Genomic DNA, 21,452 nt, shown 5'->3' with positions numbered 1-21,452 from the left:
TAAGTGAACACATATATACCATATCCAAAGACACCAAACAAGAGATGCAAGAAAAATTGTAAAAGTCATCACTTTAAGTAATGTTTCTGTGACTGCAAAATATACTTCAATACTCAAGTCAATTTAAATTCCAAACAATAATATTTGTTTATTGAACTTAAAAAAAGCCTAAGTTTCTCTATTCTCTTTATAGTTATGTTTTATTCTTTTTTAATCGATTTATAACTTAAATTTATTAAAAAAAAAATTGTACATTTTGTAATCGATTTATAATGACAGAGATTGTTCTGGTGTTAGTCCATTATTATGCACAGATCAAATAGAAATATAAACTTTAGCTTTATACTTTTAAGTAGTGCATAATAACTATAAGTAGTATAAAATATCATTATTCGATCCTAGCTGCCTTAAAGTAATGCCGTTGAATGTTCTTCAACAATTCCCCTCCGTTGTTTGTACTTTGAAGCAATGATTCTTCCCATAATCCCATGTATTGAAAACAAAGTCACTTATCATACTCATTGCATTTTCTGTACCATATTACATGTGATACACGCAACTTAACTTAATTATTATCTTGTCACGAGCAACTAGGTGCGCCACAACTACTACTACTAACTCCAACCAATATATATTCAATCCAAATATTACAACACATACAAAAAAAATTAAAGACCCCATCAAATTTCTCACCATGGATATGGAATACCAACTCCCACAAAATTATTCAACCACAAAGAAGACAAAACATAACTTGATACCTGCTACGCCAACATGCACCAACGACAACTACTGTTCCTGTTCTTGTTTCTTCTGCATCGTGTCTGAAACAGTTCCTACTCTCAGAAGAGCCAAAATCTCTCGCTACTTCAAACAAATGCCTCACTTAGACGACCAAGAACACATCCTAGCTTTAAATGGGCTCTGGAAAATTGCTGTCACTAAACCAAACGATCCAGAGTTTCCTTCCCTTGGCATATTCAGATGCATGGCCAAATTGATTCAAAAAAGTGTCAGCTACAAAGATTGGCTTCTTAGGGACCAGAATATGTATATCCCTTACTATGCAGCACATATCATTGGTTCCTACGCCATGAATGAAGTTAAGCTTGCGGATAAAGCAGTTAAATCCAACGTGGTTAAGCCACTAATCGAACTATTTATTGGGAAAATAAGTTGGGTTGAGCAGAGAGTTGCACTTCGTGCACTTGGCCACCTGGCAAGCCATGAAGCAACTTTTGAAGCCGTAGCGGAACACGAAGCTGAAATCATAGAAGCAGCCATTGACATAGCTTCTACGTGCCTCGACACTGTTTATGAGAAGTTTGTTTCTTTGAAGGAATCAGAGAGATTAGAGTACCAAAGGAACTTGCTGACGAGAGGGCAGAGAGGGTTGGAATTAGAGAATAGAAAGGCGGAAGAATGGGCCAACCAGCTTCAGTGCTGGTCTCTCTATCTTCTTGATTGCTTTGCATGGAGAGAAAGATCTGTGGGATTGATCTGCAAGAAGCAGCAGTTCTTGAAGGGATTGTGTGGGATGTGGGGTGGTTTAGCGAATCCAACTTCACCTGCGGGATTAGGACTTGTAAGAACTCTTTGTCATACCAAAATAGGTAGAGAAAGCATAGCGGATTTGAAAGAAGTGATAGTGAATCTTTGTAACGTTTCAAGATCCTCGGATGATAGACAAAAGTTGGCCATTGAAAGCCTTTTGCAACTTCTTAAGGATCCATTCACAAGATATAAGGTCATGGATATTGTAGTTCCTGTTCTTGTTGATTTGGTTGAGCTCAAAAGCTTAGGACAAACAATCACACAGACCCTATTACAGGATTACCACAAGATCAAGTTTTTCAGGTCGTTGAATTTGAAGAGCGAAAGGACCAAGAGAACGTTGGAAGAGTTATGGGATTTGAAGGTGGATAGAGTGAAGAGAGAGAGTCTAATGAGTGAGCAAGAGATCAGAGAAAAAGAAGCCATGGCTTGTGCTTTGAAACAAGAAGGAAACAATGAGTTTTGGTTAGGGAACATGGAAATGGCTGCGATGAAGTATTCAAAGGCTTTGGATTTGTGTCCATTGAAGAGAAAGAGAGAGAGAGTGGTGCTTCATAGCAACAGAGCACAGTGTCATTTGGTTGTTGGAGATGCAGAATCTGCAGTGAGCGATGCAAGTCGAGCTCTGTGCTTATCGAATAATGGTTATGGAACTGCCACGTGTCTTCATGGGAAGAGCTTGTGGAGAAGAGCACAGGCTTATGACATGAAAGGGCTCTCCAGAGAGAGCTTGATGGATTGCTTGGTGTTCATTAGTAACCGTTTTGGTGAGACTGATCGGAAGAGAAAGGGTTTCAAGTTCAAGATTCCGTACTATGTGGCTCGTATGGTTAACAAGCAGATGAACGCCACGTGGCTCTTTGCTTCTTCGGAAAAGTCAAGGCGGCGCAGAGATAAATGCGATGCTACCAACTAGATGAAGAAGAAGACTACTACGTGGAGAAAAATTAAAGGTGAGTTTCTGTCTTCTAGAATGCTTGATTTTCTAGAAATTTAAGTTTACTGTAAATTATTATTTCATGCAAGTGTGAATAGCAAATTTTTTATAGACATGGATTATGGTTTATATATGATGGAACATTAGGTGCGTTCAACTTCACGTAAACTTGATAATTGAATACAGTAAAAATTTAGTCAAATCATTAAAATCATTTAAGATTATCAATTATCAATTTTACTTGAAGTTAACTCCACCTTAATTTTCATCTTTATATATACAAGTGACCATTTAATTAGTAACTTTAATTTGTATGTATGTATATGTGGTTTAGTAAATTAAATGCATGGAATATCCTCGAATATAAGTTCTTAACTGTGCTTTAATTTAATTTCAAGTTACGTCTAACAATAATGGAGGAGAACCTTTGATTGGGAGACGAGTGCGGCTAAACAGAAGAGAGTTGAGAAGGGCAAATCCGAGGAGAAAAGTAGTGGGTGAAAAATGAAAATGTGTTAAGAAGCCAGCACATAATCCAAGAGGGCGAGACTACAGAAAAGTGAAGCATATCAGAGAAGGAGCACCATACAAGACTAAGGTTTATTTATATGTGGCAAGTAAAGCATTAAATGAACTTCAGGGTTAGCTGACAATGCCAAGCATTAAATTGCTAAGCATGCTAAATAACTTTTTTTGTTACATTTTTTTTTTGTGACTTTTTTTTTGTTACATTTTTTTCTGGTGACTTTTTTTTGTTGTTACATTTAATATATGAAAAGAACTTTCGGAGGAATTTTTTTTATTCTTGTTAAACAATTTTTTACTTTAAATGCTAAAAATGTAAGTTATTCCCGTTATGAAAATTTATGTGAAATAACTTGGGCTAGTTAAGTACTTAGTTCCGTTTAAATTAATATTACGAAATTAAATGACATGTGACATCTAATTTACTAAAAGACTAATACCATTAATGATTTTTTGATCAATAGTATTAATCCTTAATCACAATGATAAAGTAAAAATAAAAAGTGTACGATATTTATTTTGGTATTAAAAAAAAATAATGCTACATATACACTAAAATTAACCACCAATATAAAATATATATTGAAATACAAATATACATTAAAAATAAATTAAACTACATATATATTTATACACAAATATATTAGTAGCTAATTTTAATAACCGATTTTAATATACAAATAATATTTTTATAAAAAAAATGTACGATATACAACCTTGTTTGCATACACCCTTCTTTCTTTTTACATTTTATAATTTTGGGCCATCAACGAGCCAGCATTGATATTTTTGTACATCAGCCTCAAAAAAAAACCCTGAATGCATAGTTGCATACACTCCTACTCACATTTTCTTAACCCCCTCCCTCCAACACACACTTCTCCCAACTGCAAAATCCCACTTTTCATTCGCCATTTTTCCATTCCCACACTACTGGCTAAATACTAGCTAGATTTTGATCAAAAGTGCCGATCCCTTAGATTTTTCATATCTCAAATATCCCAGAAGAACACGGCAGTCTCCTAAATGAGTAAGAAAACAGAAAGAAAAAGAGATTGGAGATCTTCTAGGGCATTTTCCTACAAAATATTTATTGTGGTATACCATGCTTCTCTCGGAAATCGGAATACATAATTTTTCAAAAAAGCATCAAGGTTGGATTGATGCACCTAATTCTACCTGGAAGCTTTTTTTTTTTTTTTTTTTGGTCAGGATCTGGAAGCTTTAAATAATGGTTAGGTTAAACATCCCAATCGTTCACGGTGTTATAAGACCAATAAAAAAAATTACCAAGAGGTAAGATAAGTAAGGTTGAGCCTACTAATACAACAACGTTTCAAATATGGGGAAAAATAATTTCACTACAAACAATTTTTACAACAAATAAAATACAAGTATAAATACAGCACCCACCGTTTCGTCTCTCTTCTCTTTCAAAAGCCGGGATGGCGAGAAAGTAGATATTATTGAAGTAACAAAGATAAATAGTAATTTAGTCATCTACTTCCTTATGTAGTTATATTACATTTCTGTACAATCGGAAACACATTATTACAATAACAAGCCTGCGTACAGATTTAAGGCTCAAGAAGGTCAATGACCTAATACTTCTCAGCAGCAACAGCTTATGACGAGACCAGCAGCAATATAATTATCCGCAACCTTAAAATAGACCTACAACATTCAGATCAGTATATCGAATTAGCTTTTGCAAACATATAAAATTGAACCATTCACATTTGGATTGGGTATTTAAATATAAACAGATTTGAATCCTCTCATTCGAAATAAACATGATCTTGTAGCATTCACATTTCACCATTGATTTGCTTTGCTTTTCTTTTTTTCTTTTTTTCTTTTTTTTTTGGGTTAGAGATATGAACACTCATTTTAAACAAGAGAGAATCCTTATCTAATATAAACCACTATTCTTTCACTAGAAGTGATAAACAGAAAGGGAAATACAATTTCACCAAAAAGTAAACAGAAATGGAGTATATCTTAATATGCAGTTGACTCACCAGGTAATATCTCAAGAAGTTCAATCATCAGAAGAGCTCAAGGCAGCAACAACAGATCCTGTTGTTGAAAAAGTGGATGCAACATCAGGATAGTCTTTCCATGAGGTATTCACCTTCAAGGATGGGTACAGCCAACTTTTGACAGAGTCCACGAAGGAGTCTGGATCTAAATTCAAAATAGCTTCCCAATCGACCTGTAAACCCTGTGGAAGGCTTCCCGTAAACTCCATATTGGCTGCAAGTAACAAACCCAGCATAACCACTAGTCCAACTGCAGCAGATCCTCTGGAGAGTGGCATAAAGTTATACCTGAAAAGGAATGCAGATAGGTGGATATATGGATATGACCTAAGTAAGAAACAAAGACAATCTACACATTTTGATAATGCTGTACCAGTAATATGTCATCCTTAAGATTGCATCTCTCACGTTTTCAAGTGCGTCGAAATCAGTAGACCCATAGTTTTCACCACAGTAAGCTTTACAGAGGGTCTGATACACAACATCCCAACATGCAACAAGGTAAATTCACAATCCAATGAGTAACTTGAATGATAAATAAAAGTAAAAAGATGCCTTCGTATAATCATCAATCACAATTCAATGATAAATGCAGGTGACATCCTTGGTAAAGATCTATAGGAACATCTATCAGGTAAACAATCCAACAGAAGGTTTTGGTGTCACATACTTCCCATGCCATTGCCATTTCTGCATCATAATCTTCCCATCTTGCTGGTGTACAAGGTGTTCTAATTGAAAAGTCAAAACCATGTTCTCCCCTGAAAAAGAAAAACCATCAATTCCGACAATATGATGTCTGGAAAAACTAAAGCAACAAAGAAGACTATCATTTTCTCAAAACTTGTATCTAGCTTACATTTTTAGAAGAGTAATCCTTGTCCCTTCAAGTTGTTTCCTGAAAGCACATCAACATCCAGAAATAAGTGCGTGAAAACATTTTATTATCCTCAGATTTATGCAGTATACAACTTACCCTTCAAATGCAGTACTGTTGCACCAAGTAGCTGACCAGAAATCCTCACCGACAATATTATAAAGATCAGAGCAAGATTTTGCATGAATGACCTGCACATAAACAAAAGTTTCCATAAAAAAAAAAAAGATTACAGAAATACTATTAAAAACAAAATGCCATGTAACATCAAGCAGACATCATTGTTAATAGTTGTCAACAATGACAAGCAAGAGAAGGCGAGTACTGATGCATTTATATTAGTTCATCACAATAATTATTTAAAAAGGTTTAGTAGTTATATCCAATTATATTTGGAAGGGAAGTGCTATTTCTATGTGTGAATTAAGCAAAGTAAACTATTCATGTGCTTTCTAGTAGTAGCTTCAACTTTTGGGATGATTGCTTTCTGGGATGGTGACAGATCTAGACGAGTAAATTGTTCAGAAGCTAAATCTTTGCCTCTCTCATTCTTCAAAAATAAAAACCTAGATTTCAACAACATATGGTAAGAATAGATTTGTGCATTCTCCATACTTAATTCTTCAGGCCCAAAGGGCTCATGTGTAAGAGCTAAGGAGGAATTCAAGAGATACAAAACTATTCATGTTAACAACTTAATTATTCAGGACAGTTTGTCACTGACAATAGTTTATCTAAATTGATGTGTAAGATTCAAGAAATGCTACCTATCATCAAAACAGTTTAACCCTTTTTAAGTAATGCTAAAATTTATATTCAGAACTGAAAATTTCGTGTATCACCCAACAGTAATCAAAGAGGCATATACTACTGTGAGCCAAGCAAAAGTTTTCTAAAGCTGACCACTTGAAGTTACAAATCATGGCAGAGTTAATATATATATATATGGCAAGAAAAAAAGGGCAAAACACATGAAAATCAACAATAAGCAACTCACTTCTTCTAATTTCCCATCTTTCAAGAGATGAATGATCTGGTCTGTTTTGCTGTAGACATATGTTCTCTCTTTGATGACAGTCTTTGAAATATCTAAGGTCCTGTGGCATTCATTAAGAATGAGTATTTCCCAAGCCAGTTTGTTGATATAAGGAGAAGAGAAAAGAGGGTCCCCGGAGGTGCTTGCCTTTCATAGTTAGGAAAGTATCGAACAACTTTTGCTTGTCCCAGAATCATAGGTGTGTGAGAACCAAATCCAGAATTGAACTCTTCACTGCAGTACAAAGAAACATACTCAAATTCAACAAAATCTGAATTTGGTTAAACTACAGGGCCTTGATATTTTATTATTTTATGATTAATCATTGAAGAACCTATAATCAGGTGATTTGGGCTGCTAATTTTACAGCCCATCTAAATGGTGGATCATTTTGGCCTAACTATTTAACCTGTGGCCTATTAAGGGAGGGCTTAAACAGACAGGTAGGTAGGCAGGTAGCCCATTTGGCAGCCACATGGTAGCTGTGTCATGCAGCTAGAAAAATCAGATTTTCAATTTATAGCACAGATCAGAGGCCGTGCAGATAAATGAGAATCTACGAATAGTTCAAAGATAACGAAAAATGTAAGATTACGAGAAAAATACTCATCTAGGATTAAGCAGCGAGAGATAATATAGTCTGCTAGAATACTTGGCACAAGGATGCAATACCTTAGCTTGTTCACCCACACAACTGGGTCACAAGGCTCAGAGATCTGTCTCCATCTAACAGCTAATGTGTAAACCTCTTGCCATGATATGGAACGGCTGGATGATCTATCATCTACAATGCCATAAGAAGAGGATGTTTCCACGGCAGTACTTGTGCTACAGCCTGCACCTCCTCTATTCTGACTTGGCATGTTAAGTCTTTCCCTTCTCCTGGCCCTTTTGCCATACCTTGAGTTGCTTTTATTAGAGCCCTTCAATTCTGCTTTCAGTGAACGCCAAGCCTTGGAAACCTTTTGTGCAATTTCAATAGCAGCAAATCCTGCCATTCGATGCTGATAAATAAGAAAATATTAATATCATGATGAAAGATGAAAATATCAACAGCAATACAAGATTAACAATTTGTTGATTGGAATACCACAAACAGGAAAAATAATGACAATATATGTAAATGTCTAAGTGTGTAAGCTACAACCATTTACCTGACGTCTATTAGGTAGGAAACCAGGACAATCATACTGGATTTTCTTGCCAATGGAATCTGCAGCCTGTATAAGGGTAATCTTCTGTTTTGTAAGAGCTAATTCTTGTTTTTTAAGCTTTCCCTTTCGTAAAGACTCGCGCAAAGGAGGTTGCCTGTAAACCTTTTCACATACATTCTTCGGATGCAATCTCTTGCACCAGTATTCCTGAATATAATTCAGACATTAATAAATAGTACATCAATGTGAACCCAAACTTTACAAAGCACACCTGTAACAAAAAAATTCTATGCTTCTGAACCCTAAAGAGAACTTTTAGGTTATAATACAAACAAGCAATATTATTTATTTCAAACATTCAGGTTGCTACAATCCCATAATTCCAAATTGTTCAGTTCACACAGGTAAACATAATACATTTGGCTGGTTAAAGAAGAAAAAAATAAAAAGAAAGGTGGAATAACATCCATAACTTTTACCTTAAAAAGTGGATCAATATCCCCATCAATATCAAACCAGCAAAACTCACTGCTAAACTTTGAGGCTGTGTAAAGAGCAATCTCTTTCTGAAAAAGCAAAAAAAAATAGAGTAATGAAAGCACATTAAGGAACTAGGATCATAGTGCATAAAACTTCAAAGTATCATGTTAACTGTCACAACACCACCCATGGCCGTCTGTAGAATGTCATAATGCAATAAGAGAATGTACAAAAGTAGTAAACATATATAGCTTAACCAATGGAATGCAGGTCCTGTAAGTGCCTGTCAATTAATAATGATAACTAGGCAAGATGAAGAACTAAAGCAGAAGAGTATTAGAAAATGCCAACAGATTTGCATGTTCACCTTGGCATGCCCTAAGTCTGCATATTGGAAAGCTATAATCTCTCTACTCTAACCTAACATTGACTCTGGAAATTTACTACTGCTCCCAACATAGTAGATTAATCAATAAAGGAATGTATTTTTAAAATAGAAAATGAAAAGCAAATATTTTAGAAATATACTATTTCACAATGTAACAAACCTGATAAAAGGCTAGGCATTGGAGCACAAACTTATCCATCGAGTCCAATTCCAAATCCAGTGCAGCATCATAATCCTTGATCTGTGACCATTAAAAAAATATTTCTGTAACCCGATGACTTTGAACATGCATTCTTCTCAAATAGATCATAGTTGAATTGAAATCATACCGCCTCTTTGTACTGTCCAACAGCATGGTAGCATGAAGCTCGTAAATACAAACACTCAATGTTGGCACCATCAATGGTCAGCCCCATTGTCAAATCCTTGATAGCTTTCCTGTCACAGTAAAATCCAATGTAAGTAAGAAACAAAATCAACTTGTAGAACATAAAGTTCCAAATCAAAATATTTTAACACCAACTCTTGGCGTGAAATATCTCGCAATTTGCATGTATTTGTAAGTGCTACTAAAAAGTAAAAGCCATAAAAAAATAATTACAATTTCACCAGTTTCCATACATAATCCATAGACAATTATCTCTACAATCTTAGAAGTCAAATGAATAATAGCTATTGTGCAACTATATGCTGAGACTCCAGGCATATTAATCTATGTTTGGAAGTTTTGGTTCTGTAATACCAACCAAAACTTATCAACTATGCAACGATAATCCCATGTGATGCTGTTTCAATCAACATAGTTTACATGAAAACGGCAAGTAATCAAGGTTGTTGCCCCATGAGCACTCCATGGCCTCTAGAAAACACTATTCTTAATTTCTCCCACCCTAGAAAGTTTGATGATGCTCCCACTTCTACCAGAAAATTTGCTTCTATACTGCACACTACAACTTAAACTTTTAGTACTATTAGGGTTAACTTTCAGCATTCTCAATGCATTTGACGCATAGAAAAGATCAAAAGTTTAGCTTTCCAGTTAAAAAAAAGAAGAAAAAAAATCATGCTTAAACTAGTGCCCTTACAAGAACTCTACTAGTATTCATAGCCTCAATCAGTAAGACTCTAGAATGCATGCATCAAAAACAATCAAGTCTATAAAGAATCAATTCCAATTAAACAGCAGGTAAGGTTGCATAAATACCTATGCTCTCCCATTGCATGGAATAGAAGGCCACGCAGATGATAAGCTCTAGCAAACCTAATTCGAAAACTTGAGCAATCAGTCTCAAATAAAAAGCCAACAGGTAGCAACAATATCAGGTGTGACTGATCAAATAAAACAATGATACCGAGTACTACTTTAATTCACAACAATTACCTCCCATCAATTTGGACCACCTGACTTAGACATTCCTGAGCTTTAGCTGGCTTTGATAATTCTTGGTAGAACTGCCAAAAAGCGAAGGTCAGGATAACTAGCTGCCAGTATCATCTAGCAAAGTAGCTTTAAGCATAAAAGTGAAAAGAAAATACCAGAAAAGGTGTTCCATACTTAATAGCTATAATCAAATACTGATAAATCTAATACTGAAAAACCTGTAATGTGCCAACAAACTATCAGTGCAGAAACGCTGAGATACCTGAGTCAGGTGTGCCCATGCTTCAAGGAAATGTCTGTCAAGTTGAAGTGCTTTTAGATGTGCTTCCTCGGCTTTCTTATATTCGCCAATTGAAGATAACGCTAAACCCTGTGAAAGTTTATGTAAAGTTTAGCAAAAGCATGAAGCCACATTCCTAGGCTAAAGACCAGAAACCAATATCAAAAGTTCATAATTAATGAACATCATAATTGAAGACATGGGACCCACCAAATATGTGTAGGCAGACTTATTATCGCAATCAAGCTGCACACATGCTGAAAGGTCTTCAACTGCAGCATTAAACTCTTTAAACTTGAAATTGACAATTCCTGCATTAATTTGATGAAAAAACATACATTATAATATCTAAATAGGTACTCTATAACCCCCCCCCCCCCCTTTCTCTTTCTCTCTCTCTCTCTCTCTCTCTCTCTCTCTTGCAGCAGCCCAACGATAACAAAGAAAGAAAGAGAAAGTTCAACAGTTTAGCCACATTTATTTGAAAGCAAACTCCCTAAAAGTGTATCAACAATGAGTTCTTAAACAAAACACAAGATATAGACTACAGACTTATTTCACATATAACTAAAATCGTCTGTCTAGAACTGTGGCTGGTACAACGAGATACATATGCAACTACATTAGGAAGCATTATTTATTATTTCATGTTTAATGATCAATTAGTTACCTAATAATAAAATGAAAAGACTATAGCGTCAGAAAAGATACCTCTCTCGTGTAAAATATCTGCCGAGTTGGATTCAAACTCTAATGCCTTAGTTAAATCTTCAATGGCCTGACATTCAAAACAGTGCAAAATTATTAATTGTAATCTATGCAATAAAATTATAAAGTTAGATACTCTAATATCATGAATCCATAATGATAAAGGAGACCACAGGACTCTTAATGACAACATTAGGTTGGTTTCGAACCAAGACAATAAACTCTTTACTGTTTAGGCATTCAACTAAAGCCTATATCTTTTAGTGGCAATGCCTAACCAATAAAAACCCACATATTTTGTTAAAAGAAGAAAATTCACACATAACAAAAACCAAAACCCTTTTCTTTTTTTCTATTTTCTTTCTTTTCCCCCTAAAAGAATTAGACTATTTCATATATAATATGACTAATGACCCACTTCACATGAATCTGGCCTCAACTAAAATACCGAACAATTTTATTGAGTAGTGATAAACCCTTCTAAATATCATCCTAATTATCTTCCTAATTTCTAAACAAGGTAAACGTTAAATACATTTAATATCTTGAAAACGTTAGAAGTACTCAATATCTTCCTCACTACGAAATTATAAGGATAATATCAGGATGGTTTAGGAGGATATCTCAATAATAATAATAATAATAATAATAATAATAATAATAATAATAATAATAATAATAAATTTCAACTGGAAATGAGACTGCGGTTACACTTTTGAATATTAGACAAATACTGAGATTGGGTACAGAAGCCTTACCTCAACAAACTCTCCCAAGGCTGCCCGCGCCTGACCTCTCCTTTTCCATGCCTCACCAGCTGATGGATTAAACTGTATAGCCTAACATATACAAAAATGTAAAGTGCTTAAAAACAGAGAAATAACCCAAAATATCACCTTTCAGACAGTGTCCATTCACATTATCATTACCTTTGTAAAATCAGCTATGGCAGAATCAAGTTCTCTCTTGAATGCATATGCAGTTCCTCTCCCTATCAAAGCCTCGGGATATGCAGGGTCCTCATTCAGTATCTGTGTATATGATTGAGACAAGGCTACAGTTTGTCATTTGATAATAGAGAACGAAAAAAAAGATAAAATAACAAATGCATAAAAGTTAAAAACCACAAGTATCACTGAGGAGGACAAAATTGCACCTGATCAAAAATAGAAATGGCATGACCATAGTTTCCTTCATTAACCTGCAAAGCAATTAAAATATCACATATGCTCTTAAACACATGAAAAAAGCCATAAAGCAACTGCTTAAACAAACCTCTGCTATTCCGCGTGACAGCCGAAAATCTACGCTTATAGACTTTGTCTTTGGAACCCGAGCAACACAGAACTTCTTATTTTTCCTCCCTTCATGTTTTTCATGGGTAAAAGCAAACTTATTGCTCGACTTTGTAAGAATTTCAGCGACATTAACTGACTCGCTAGACTCACCACTATTGGTAAACACCTTTTCGCATGATTCTGACGCATCACTAGAGTCATTACATGATTCAGAGTTATAACTCAATTTATCAATTACATCAGGGCTTCCGCTCACTTGGCCATCAAATTTGTTAGACTCTCTATCATCACCATTTAATTCACTCTCTGAGTCAAATTTATCAGCAGTCTTCATCAAGATCACAGATTTATCACCATTGTTGGTGCATGATTCATCTTCAGCCCCCAAGTTATCCTGATTTTTATTTTCAATCAAGTTCCCATTACTCAAAGAATCTGATTCTGATTGCAGCGTGATCAACCCATGGGCTTCGTGCGACACATTTTCATTTCCTTGTTTTGCTGTCGTCAAAAGCTCTTCAATTTCTAGCAACTGCCTCAAATCAGAAGAATGATGCTGAGCTTGTTCATATCCTTGCTCCCATACTAATAAAGCATCTGCTTTCCTTCCCAATGCAGAAAGCGCTCGACCTACATGACAGAATAAAGTAACACCATTGACTTCAAAGATAAGACATCTCTTTCTTTCTCTTTACTTAAAATTAAAAAAGACATGGTAATCTACAGAAATAGAAATATAAGAACGAACAAATCCATCATCATAACATGCTGAATTGCTGACAAATCCGAACAAGGTTATTATCCATTTTTAATTATTCAATATTCTCATCAACCACCTCAATTGTAAAGCGAACTCAAATCAAGTCCCTTTTTCCCCTGGAACTACAACACAGACTAGACAAACAAGAACAGTTCAAAGGAAGTAGAAATTGTTCAATTGAATTCAATTAGGCATAAAGGGGATAAATAGACCTTTGAGAATGTAAGCTTGAAGAAGCGAATCGTCAAGCTGAAGAGCTCGGTCGCAATCCTTAATCACATGCTTGTGAAGCTCCAATTGGCTATAACAGAAAGCTCTGTTCCTGGAAAAAGAAAAAGGAAAAAAAAAAAAAAGAAGCATCATAATAGAGATTCACATTAACGTTCAGGAGAAGTAATCACGATGAGGAAAACGGAAATCATGGAGGAAAGTATGATATGGTTACCATATGTCTTGGATTGAAGCGTTCTGAGAAACAAGAGAATCGAGGATTCGAATGGCCTTGGACCAGTCCTTGGAGCTGCAGTGCTTGGCTAGCTCGGTTCGCTGAGAGGTAGCAGCAGAAGTAGCCATGGCTGAAGCCAGAGATCAGAGGGGAATTTTTTTTTCAAGTTCGAGTGTTGAGTTGTGCTTTGTGTGTGTTGGCCTGCTTCAATGCTTTCAACGGGGTTCTAAAAAGCAAAAGGATGATTTGAGGGCAAAACGGGGAATGCGACCATATTTGGAAGTTAGGAGGAAGGAGAGGGGCAAACGAACTAGGGTGCACTAGAATGGAAACATGGGGTTATTGTTGGAAATTGGAATTAGTGATGAAGTGGCACAACATCTGACATACACGTGTCTCGAATATAGTATCGGCCCAATGCAATGGACCTTTGGGTTCGGCCTTGGGTTAAGTTTTTTATCATAGACCCAACAAAATTGTGTACCAAAAATACAAGATAGATAGGAACCATTATTGTCCTTCACTTTTGAAAAGAAAAGTTCGGTGATAAAGTCTACTTTTAAAATTTCTAAGAGTTTGTTACCAAAAAAAAAAATATAAAAGTTTAATTTTGATGACTGAATTTTATACCATCGTGCAAATTAAATTTAATTCATAATGAAAATTTTAATAGTTATTATTAATATTTAATAATAAAAGACATATTTTGTATGTTATACCGTTTAAAAAAACAAAATTTATGAAAATGAAACATAAGGAACTGCAGTAGAAGTTCGAATTCTGATTCTTTTCTTGGCGTACTTGGGAAGTAGGAATACATGCAAAGCAAACAAGAAGGAAGGGATTAACTATTGTGGGAGCAAAGAAAGAGGAAAGGAACATTAACTTTAGTCTTTATCTCAGATTTAAATTTTAGTACACAGTTTCTTATTATTATATAATAAGCGCGTCAGTGTTATGGTTACACTTTTTTATTTGAGTAAAGGACAAATCCGTCCCTGACCTTTTTTTCTGCAGATATTTTCGTCTTCGAGGTTTGGAAAATACTTTAATGTTCCTGATCCTCCGAAAAAGTGGACATATTTACCCCTCCGTTAGAGTCGCTCCGTTTGCCCTGACGGAAAACGGTGACGTGGCTCCCGTGGCGCTGACCTGGCCGTTACGGGCTGCCACGTGGGATGGACTTTTGAAAAGAGGACGTATTAGTCCTTTCACACCAAAACGTGTAGCTTTTCAAAACAAGACATATTAGTTCTCTCACCCCAAAACAATGCCGTTTCTCCCCCACCCCCAATCTATGAAATTCTTGAGCCCTAATCCTTCGAGTTCAGTGTGAAGGTGGAGCGGTGAAGGAAGAAAGGGAGCATTCCGACCCATGGCATCCGACGGAGCTCGGCCACAAGTCCGACGGCCAGACCATCGAGTGGCTCCTCTGCCAGGCCGAGCCCTCAATCATCACCGCCACCGGAACCGGAACCACTCCCGCCAACTTCTCCTCCGTTTCCGTCTCCGTACGCGGCAGTGCTGGCTCTCTCTTCTCCTTCCTCAACCTCCGCATCATCTTCGCTCGACCACAAGCCCTTGCTCGCTCCCACTCCCTTCATACTCGGCAAGTGCATATGCACTGACGACGACGCTTCCGCCAAGGACGATGACGTCTCTGTGGGTCCCGCCGTGGGGTCCTTAGTGATTGCTATTTCAGATAAAGTTGAGATTTTTTCTATGTGCTGCTTATCTCTGTGCTCCAAAGTTAAATTCTTTTCAGTTGATGGTAAAGTTACTGGCTTTGTGGTGAAGTTGCTTTCATAAAGTCAGGGAATTTTGTGTTTGTTGAGGAGGATTTGGATTTTGGGGGGAATGAAATCAAGTTTAGTTGTGAAAAGGGAGGGTTTAGGTGAGGTGTGTATTTAGATGAGAAAGGTATTAGATCCTCTCACTGGAAATTGGCGCTCTATTGCCAGCATAGGAACCAATATGGCATCTTATGATGCAGCAGTTCTCAACGGAAAGCTTCTCGTCAACGAAAGCTGGTTATGGCCCTTTTATGTCTCTCCAAGGGGACAAGTCTATGATCCCAGAACAGATAATTGGAAAAACATGGCTGTTGGACTTAGAGAAGGCTGGACCGGTTCAAGTGTCGTTGTTTATGGCCACTTATTTGTTGTCTCTGAGCTCGAAAGAATGAAGCTAAAGGTCTATGACATGGAAACAGACTCCTGGGATGCCATAGATGGCCCTCCTTTGCCTGAGCAAATATGCAAGCCTTTTGCTGTCAATGCTTGCAATTTCCATATTTATGTCGTGGGCCGAAATCTTTATGTTGCTATTGGTCATATCTCTAGACTACTTCCAGACGAAAATTCTGACGAAAAATGGAGCTTCAGTGTTCGGTGGTATGTACTCGATGCATCGGAGAGTTTATCTGATCTCACTCCTTCAAGCTCTCAGGTGCTGTTTGCATAATTTTTCTTATTCTCTCAGATCCGTTTTCTCCATATGTAATTTCTGGTAAGTTGCTGATTCTATTTGAGAGTGTAGCAATTTTTTCAGAATTATAAGGTGTTCTTACATGTTCTTCATAAATTGCACAATTTGGACTGGTTGAATTGTGAACTGAGCCTGTGAAATTAAATTTGTGCTCTGTTGTTGGTGAATATGTCGCTGAATTGCTTGTTGAATCTGAATTCGCTACTTCTGGATTTGGTGAAGTATTGTTGATTGGAAATGCAGAAGGGGATTAAAGTATGTTTGGAGGGGTGGGGGAGAAACGGCGTCGTTTTGGGGTAAGAGGACTAATACGTCCTCTTTTCAAAAGTCCATCCCACGTGGCAGCCCGTAACGGCCAGGTCAGCGCCACGGGAGCCACGTCACCGTTTTCTGTCAGGGCAAACGGAGCGACTCTAACGGAGGGGTAAATATGTCCACTTTTTTGGAAGGTCAGGGACATTAAAGTATTTTCCAAACTTCGGGGACAAAAATGTCCGCGGAAAAAAAGGTCAGGGACGGATTTGTCCTTTACTCTTTTTATTTTACATATTGGGAAGGAGATAGTGTATAACCACGTTATGGGTGTTCATGGTGCTTCACCAAACTGTGACGGCTGGGCTGAAAAAATCGGACGGACCGATTTGACCATGGTAATCGGACGGTCCGTTTTCGGAGCTGGGAGGGAACACAAATTGGACGGTCTGATTTGTGCCCCCAGCCAAGTGTCACGCATGCAAGTGTCCCTCCACCTCCTTGTAGCAAGACTTTGGTGATTACTGAACACTCCCTCCCATTCTCTTTCACTTTCAGCAACACAAACTTTCTTCTTTTCCAACCCCACCAGCAGCTTCTCCATGGCTCTCCATTGATGAAGTTTTAAATAAAAAAAATTGGACCACTCCGTAACAATGCCTAGAAGAAGAAGAAGAATAAAAGATATTAATCGTCCGAAGCTTCACATTGCTAATTATCTTGATTATCCTAACTATATAAGTTTTTATTGTAGAAAATTTTATTTTAAGTAAAATAATTATTATTATTAAGTTAGAGATTAGTAAATTATTATGATGATAATGTTAGAAATTAGTGTAGTAGTAGTAGTGTCTGAGTATTTTAATCTGATTAATTAAATTTTAGGAATTAGTAATGTTAGATTATAATGACGTAGAAATTAGAGATTAGTGTAATAATATTATTTAGAAGAAAGGATTATGATATATTATAATAAAATAATAAGTTAATTATTGTTGTTAACAAAATAATTAAAATAATGATAATAATAATACTGTTATTAAAAATGGAGATATATTAAATAAAATAATTAATATTAATTATTATTACTGAATTTATTGGAATAATAATAATAATAATAATAATAATAATAATAATAATAATAAGTCATACCCATGGTTTTATTATTTTTATTAGAATACGACCCTAATAGAATAGAATAGATAGATACCAACGTGTGATAATAAATCGTTTAATTAGTATTAATTGTTAGTAATAAATAAATTTTTGTAGTAATAATATTTATTTATGATTAAACGTTCGTAGGATAGTAAAATAATTATTATGATTTAAAAATTATTAAATTAATTATTTTTGTTATAAATATAACATAAATATTTAATAAAGGATTAATGATTGATTTATTGTTGTATATATGTTGTTAGAACATAATTGAATAGTTACTTGAATATTAGTATATAATATGATAGTTATTTATTTAACAGTATTGTTATTATTATTATTATTATTAGTTATGGTTGTGGATACGTTTTATTGGTTATTTGGTAATGAAAGTTTGATTTGATCAATTTAATTTGTTAATTAATTAATATTATGTTTGTGTTTAGGGTTCTCGAATGTTGCAATGCGACCACTACATGCCGTCGGATCGGTACAATCCAATAGTGGAGGGGTATTTACGGGACACCGGCTTTTATCATGTTTCACAGATTGGAGTTGTCCAATGTCAGACGGCATTGATTAATGCTCAGGTCGAGAGATGGCGCCCTGAGACGCACATGTTCCACTTTCCGGTTGGTGAGTGTGCCGTGACACTGGAGGATGTGGCGTTAATACTTGGTCTTCCGACAAATGGTTTGCCAGTTACAGGACCGACACTGAGCAGTTATGAGGCTTTAGAGGCTGAATGCTTGGATCAGTTTGGTGTTGCACCTATGAAGGCAGACTGCAGGGGAAGTTTCATTAAGTTGGTTTGGTTTCGAGCATTGAAAAATCGATTAGTGTTGGTTGATGAGGTCCAGATTCAGAGGTACGTGAAGTGCCATATAATGTTATTGTTTGGGACCGTTATGTTTGGAGAAAAGTCTGCAGCAGGGGTGCACTGGCCGTTACTTTGTAACTTTGGCGGGATCATATAGTTCAATTGGGGATCGGCCTGCCTGGCACACCTGTATAGATCGTTGTGTAGAGCAACTCGTGTCGACTGTAAGGAGATTGATGGTCCGTTGACACTGTCGCTTACCTGGGCATGGATCCATCTACCATTCATTGCGCCGATTCCAAGCAATCCTCAAATCTTTCCTATTGCAAATATGTAAATTTAATTACTAGACGCTTTAAAATAGTGTATTTTACATTGTATTGACAATTTCTCCTAAACTCAAAACCCATGTACAAATCATACTTTCACAAATCTTAATTTAAATTAATGGCGCACCTGCATTTACATATTGAGGAAACTCCGGTGCATGCATGGCCTCCAAATCCAACGACCGCATGAAACTCGGCTCCACAAACGGCTGCTGATTTACTAGTGCATTTGCCACATCCGCCACATCTGCCACCATAGCCTCGTCAGCTTGATCTTCGTCTACACCCGGATCAACGACCACGTAGTTACTTTCGAACTCTTATTCACTATCACTGTTGTAATCCTCCAATTCAATATCTCAGTCCGCTGCAGATTGCTCAAACTCGATATACAGTTCGATAAACGATATTCGCGACCGACTTCCAAGATACACTGAAAACATTTCTTGCATGCTCGCTTCGTCTGTCACGTATTTCGTTTGAAATTGCACAAACCCAGCAAAGACAGATATAGGATATCTGTACAGAATACACGACACTCTCCTAGTTGTTTGAGAATCTATCTTCTCACAAATGATACCTTTTAATTCTTCAAATGACAGTGTGAATGGAATAATAATATCTAATGGATTATCACACACAAATTTCACTCCTTCTGATGTTTGTAATAAAATTTGGCCATGATAATACACTTTTAATCTTACTCTATCATCCATAATAATAGAGAAGAAGAGATCTACAAAGAAAGAAGAAAAAGAGATCTGCAGAGAAGAAATTTGGAGAGTTGAAGCACTGAAGAAGAAGAATGAAATGGGCTGCTCAGCTTGGGTATATATATATATATATATATATATATATGTCACTCAAATCGGACCATTCGACCGCATGCATGATCATTCGATATTTTTAGAACTAAAAAATCGGACAGTCCAATTACTAAACAGCCCGCCAAAAAGTTTTTTAACCCAGAAATCGGTGGGTCCGATTTGGGTTATTTTTTTAATTCAGCCCTTAAATCGCATGGTCCGACTTCCATGCACGAAGTAACACTTCCCACAAATCGGATGGTCCGATTTGTGTCCCCTCACCCCTGCAAGAAATTTGACCGTCCGATTTTCGTCTGTCAACTAAGCACCGTCACACTCTTGTTAAACACCTATGAACTCCATAAACCAGCGTTACACCAAACTAAGCTTCATATGCAAAAAAATTAGCCTTATCGTTATCGGGTATGATTTGAGTGTATGTGTGTTTGCTTTTGCTGCTCTTCTTTTTTTTCTTTCTTTATTTTTCAAGTTTCTGTTGATAATTTTATAGGGTATATGAGATTTATAAACCAAACACATGCCAATGTTACATGAATTTTTTAAAATAAAAAAATGTTATGTAGATATTTTCATGCACATTTTTATATAAATCAAATTTATTAAATTCGAATTAGATTTTATAATACTAAATCGAATCAATGTGACTCGAATTAGTTAGTGCACTGAAATTACATATAAATCGAATTTATTGAAGTCAAATTAGCTTAAGTTGTACTAAATTGAATTATATGGTGCACTACTAAATCGAAATAAGTCAATTCGATTTACAAACCTTTAGTAAATCGAATGTAACAAAATCGATTTATATTCAATGGTGGCTAGTGGTAAATCGAATCCACTAGGTTCGATTTAGTATGTAGTGACCCATATATATAAATCGAGCTAAATTAATTCGATTTAGTATGATACTAACGTATGAAAATACGAGTTGAACGTGAATTTCTCATCATAGTAGGACTCAAATAGCTAGTGATGAGAGTTTTTTTGTTCTAATGCACTAGAGAGGATCGATTAAGAAAAAAATGCGATCTGGAATTAAATTTCCTCCAACCTTCAACGAGTTTCACCAAGTTTCAGAATACTATAATGCAAAAACTAGGACTGCTTGGCGTGAAACGGGTGGAGAAGTTATTTTATAGAATTCTAATTTTCGTGTTGCGCGATGATGCGAAGTACGATTCCTTCGTCCTAGACAATGACGAAGATTTGCAAGTTCTGTTCCATTGTCATTGTCAGTTTTCCTGAGGTCCCTGAACTATTGGCTAAGCTTGTAGATGTCACCTGTAGTTTAGGAGGTTTGAACCGGAATCCTCAATCCTCAGCAATGCCAGCCTACTCTAGTTCAATGCCTTTTAATGCCTCGTCATATGTGCTAGTGATTGCACCTGAGACAGTTTTGGTTGCATCTCCGTCCTTTACAACTTGTCTAAACTGTAATCGTGACAGAAAAATAGGTGATACTCGACCCTTCGGCGAGCTTGCGATTGCGATGAACGGTACTCCTATTATGGTCCCGGTTTCAGGAGAGGGTGGAGCAACGGATAGTGTCGAGGATGTACTGCGGTATGATGATGATGATAATGTGGAGCCCATCGAGGAGTATTCCAGTTGTGGGTGGTGGAGCATCTAGTTCAAGAATTCAGCAGTATCGTTCGCACTTTTCAACTTTAGACTTGGATGCCATGGCACAACAGGAGCTCTAGCTGACTTG

General features: G+C 36.3%; 2 protein-coding genes across 2 annotated transcripts; one reads left to right on the top strand and one right to left on the bottom strand.

Moving 5' to 3' along the window:
• The first annotated feature begins 474 nt into the window (after positions 1–474).
• On the top strand, positions 475–3,275 carry LOC130982980 (uncharacterized). The gene is made up of 2 exons (XM_057907138.1): positions 475–2,507; positions 2,890–3,275. Exon 1 carries the CDS (start codon positions 695–697, stop codon positions 2,468–2,470), a length of 1,776 nt encoding a protein of 591 aa, XP_057763121.1. The 5' UTR covers positions 475–694; the 3' UTR covers positions 2,471–2,507; positions 2,890–3,275.
• Positions 3,276–4,295: 1,020 nt separating this feature from the next.
• Positions 4,296–14,095, bottom strand: LOC130980238 (suppressor of RPS4-RLD 1). Its single transcript, XM_057903906.1, has 24 exons — positions 13,866–14,095; positions 13,633–13,742; positions 12,638–13,290; positions 12,519–12,563; positions 12,292–12,393; positions 12,121–12,201; positions 11,366–11,432; positions 10,865–10,965; positions 10,637–10,744; positions 10,375–10,445; positions 10,198–10,254; positions 9,323–9,431; positions 9,154–9,234; positions 8,605–8,691; positions 8,126–8,332; positions 7,644–7,975; positions 7,119–7,205; positions 6,933–7,032; positions 6,035–6,126; positions 5,918–5,956; positions 5,729–5,819; positions 5,432–5,529; positions 5,038–5,346; positions 4,296–4,690 (listed from the first exon to the last, which is right to left on the bottom strand). The coding sequence occupies exons 1-23, from the start codon at positions 13,991–13,993 to the stop codon at positions 5,058–5,060; spliced, it is 3,135 nt and encodes a 1,044-aa protein (XP_057759889.1). The 5' UTR covers positions 13,994–14,095; the 3' UTR covers positions 4,296–4,690; positions 5,038–5,057.
• Positions 14,096–21,452: the final 7,357 nt, after the last annotated feature.

This window comes from Arachis stenosperma, chromosome 5 (genome assembly GCF_014773155.1).
Source record: "Arachis stenosperma cultivar V10309 chromosome 5, arast.V10309.gnm1.PFL2, whole genome shotgun sequence".
In the NCBI taxonomy this organism is placed as follows: domain Eukaryota; kingdom Viridiplantae; phylum Streptophyta; class Magnoliopsida; order Fabales; family Fabaceae; genus Arachis; species Arachis stenosperma.
This window is presented reverse-complemented; position numbering and strand designations above follow the sequence as displayed.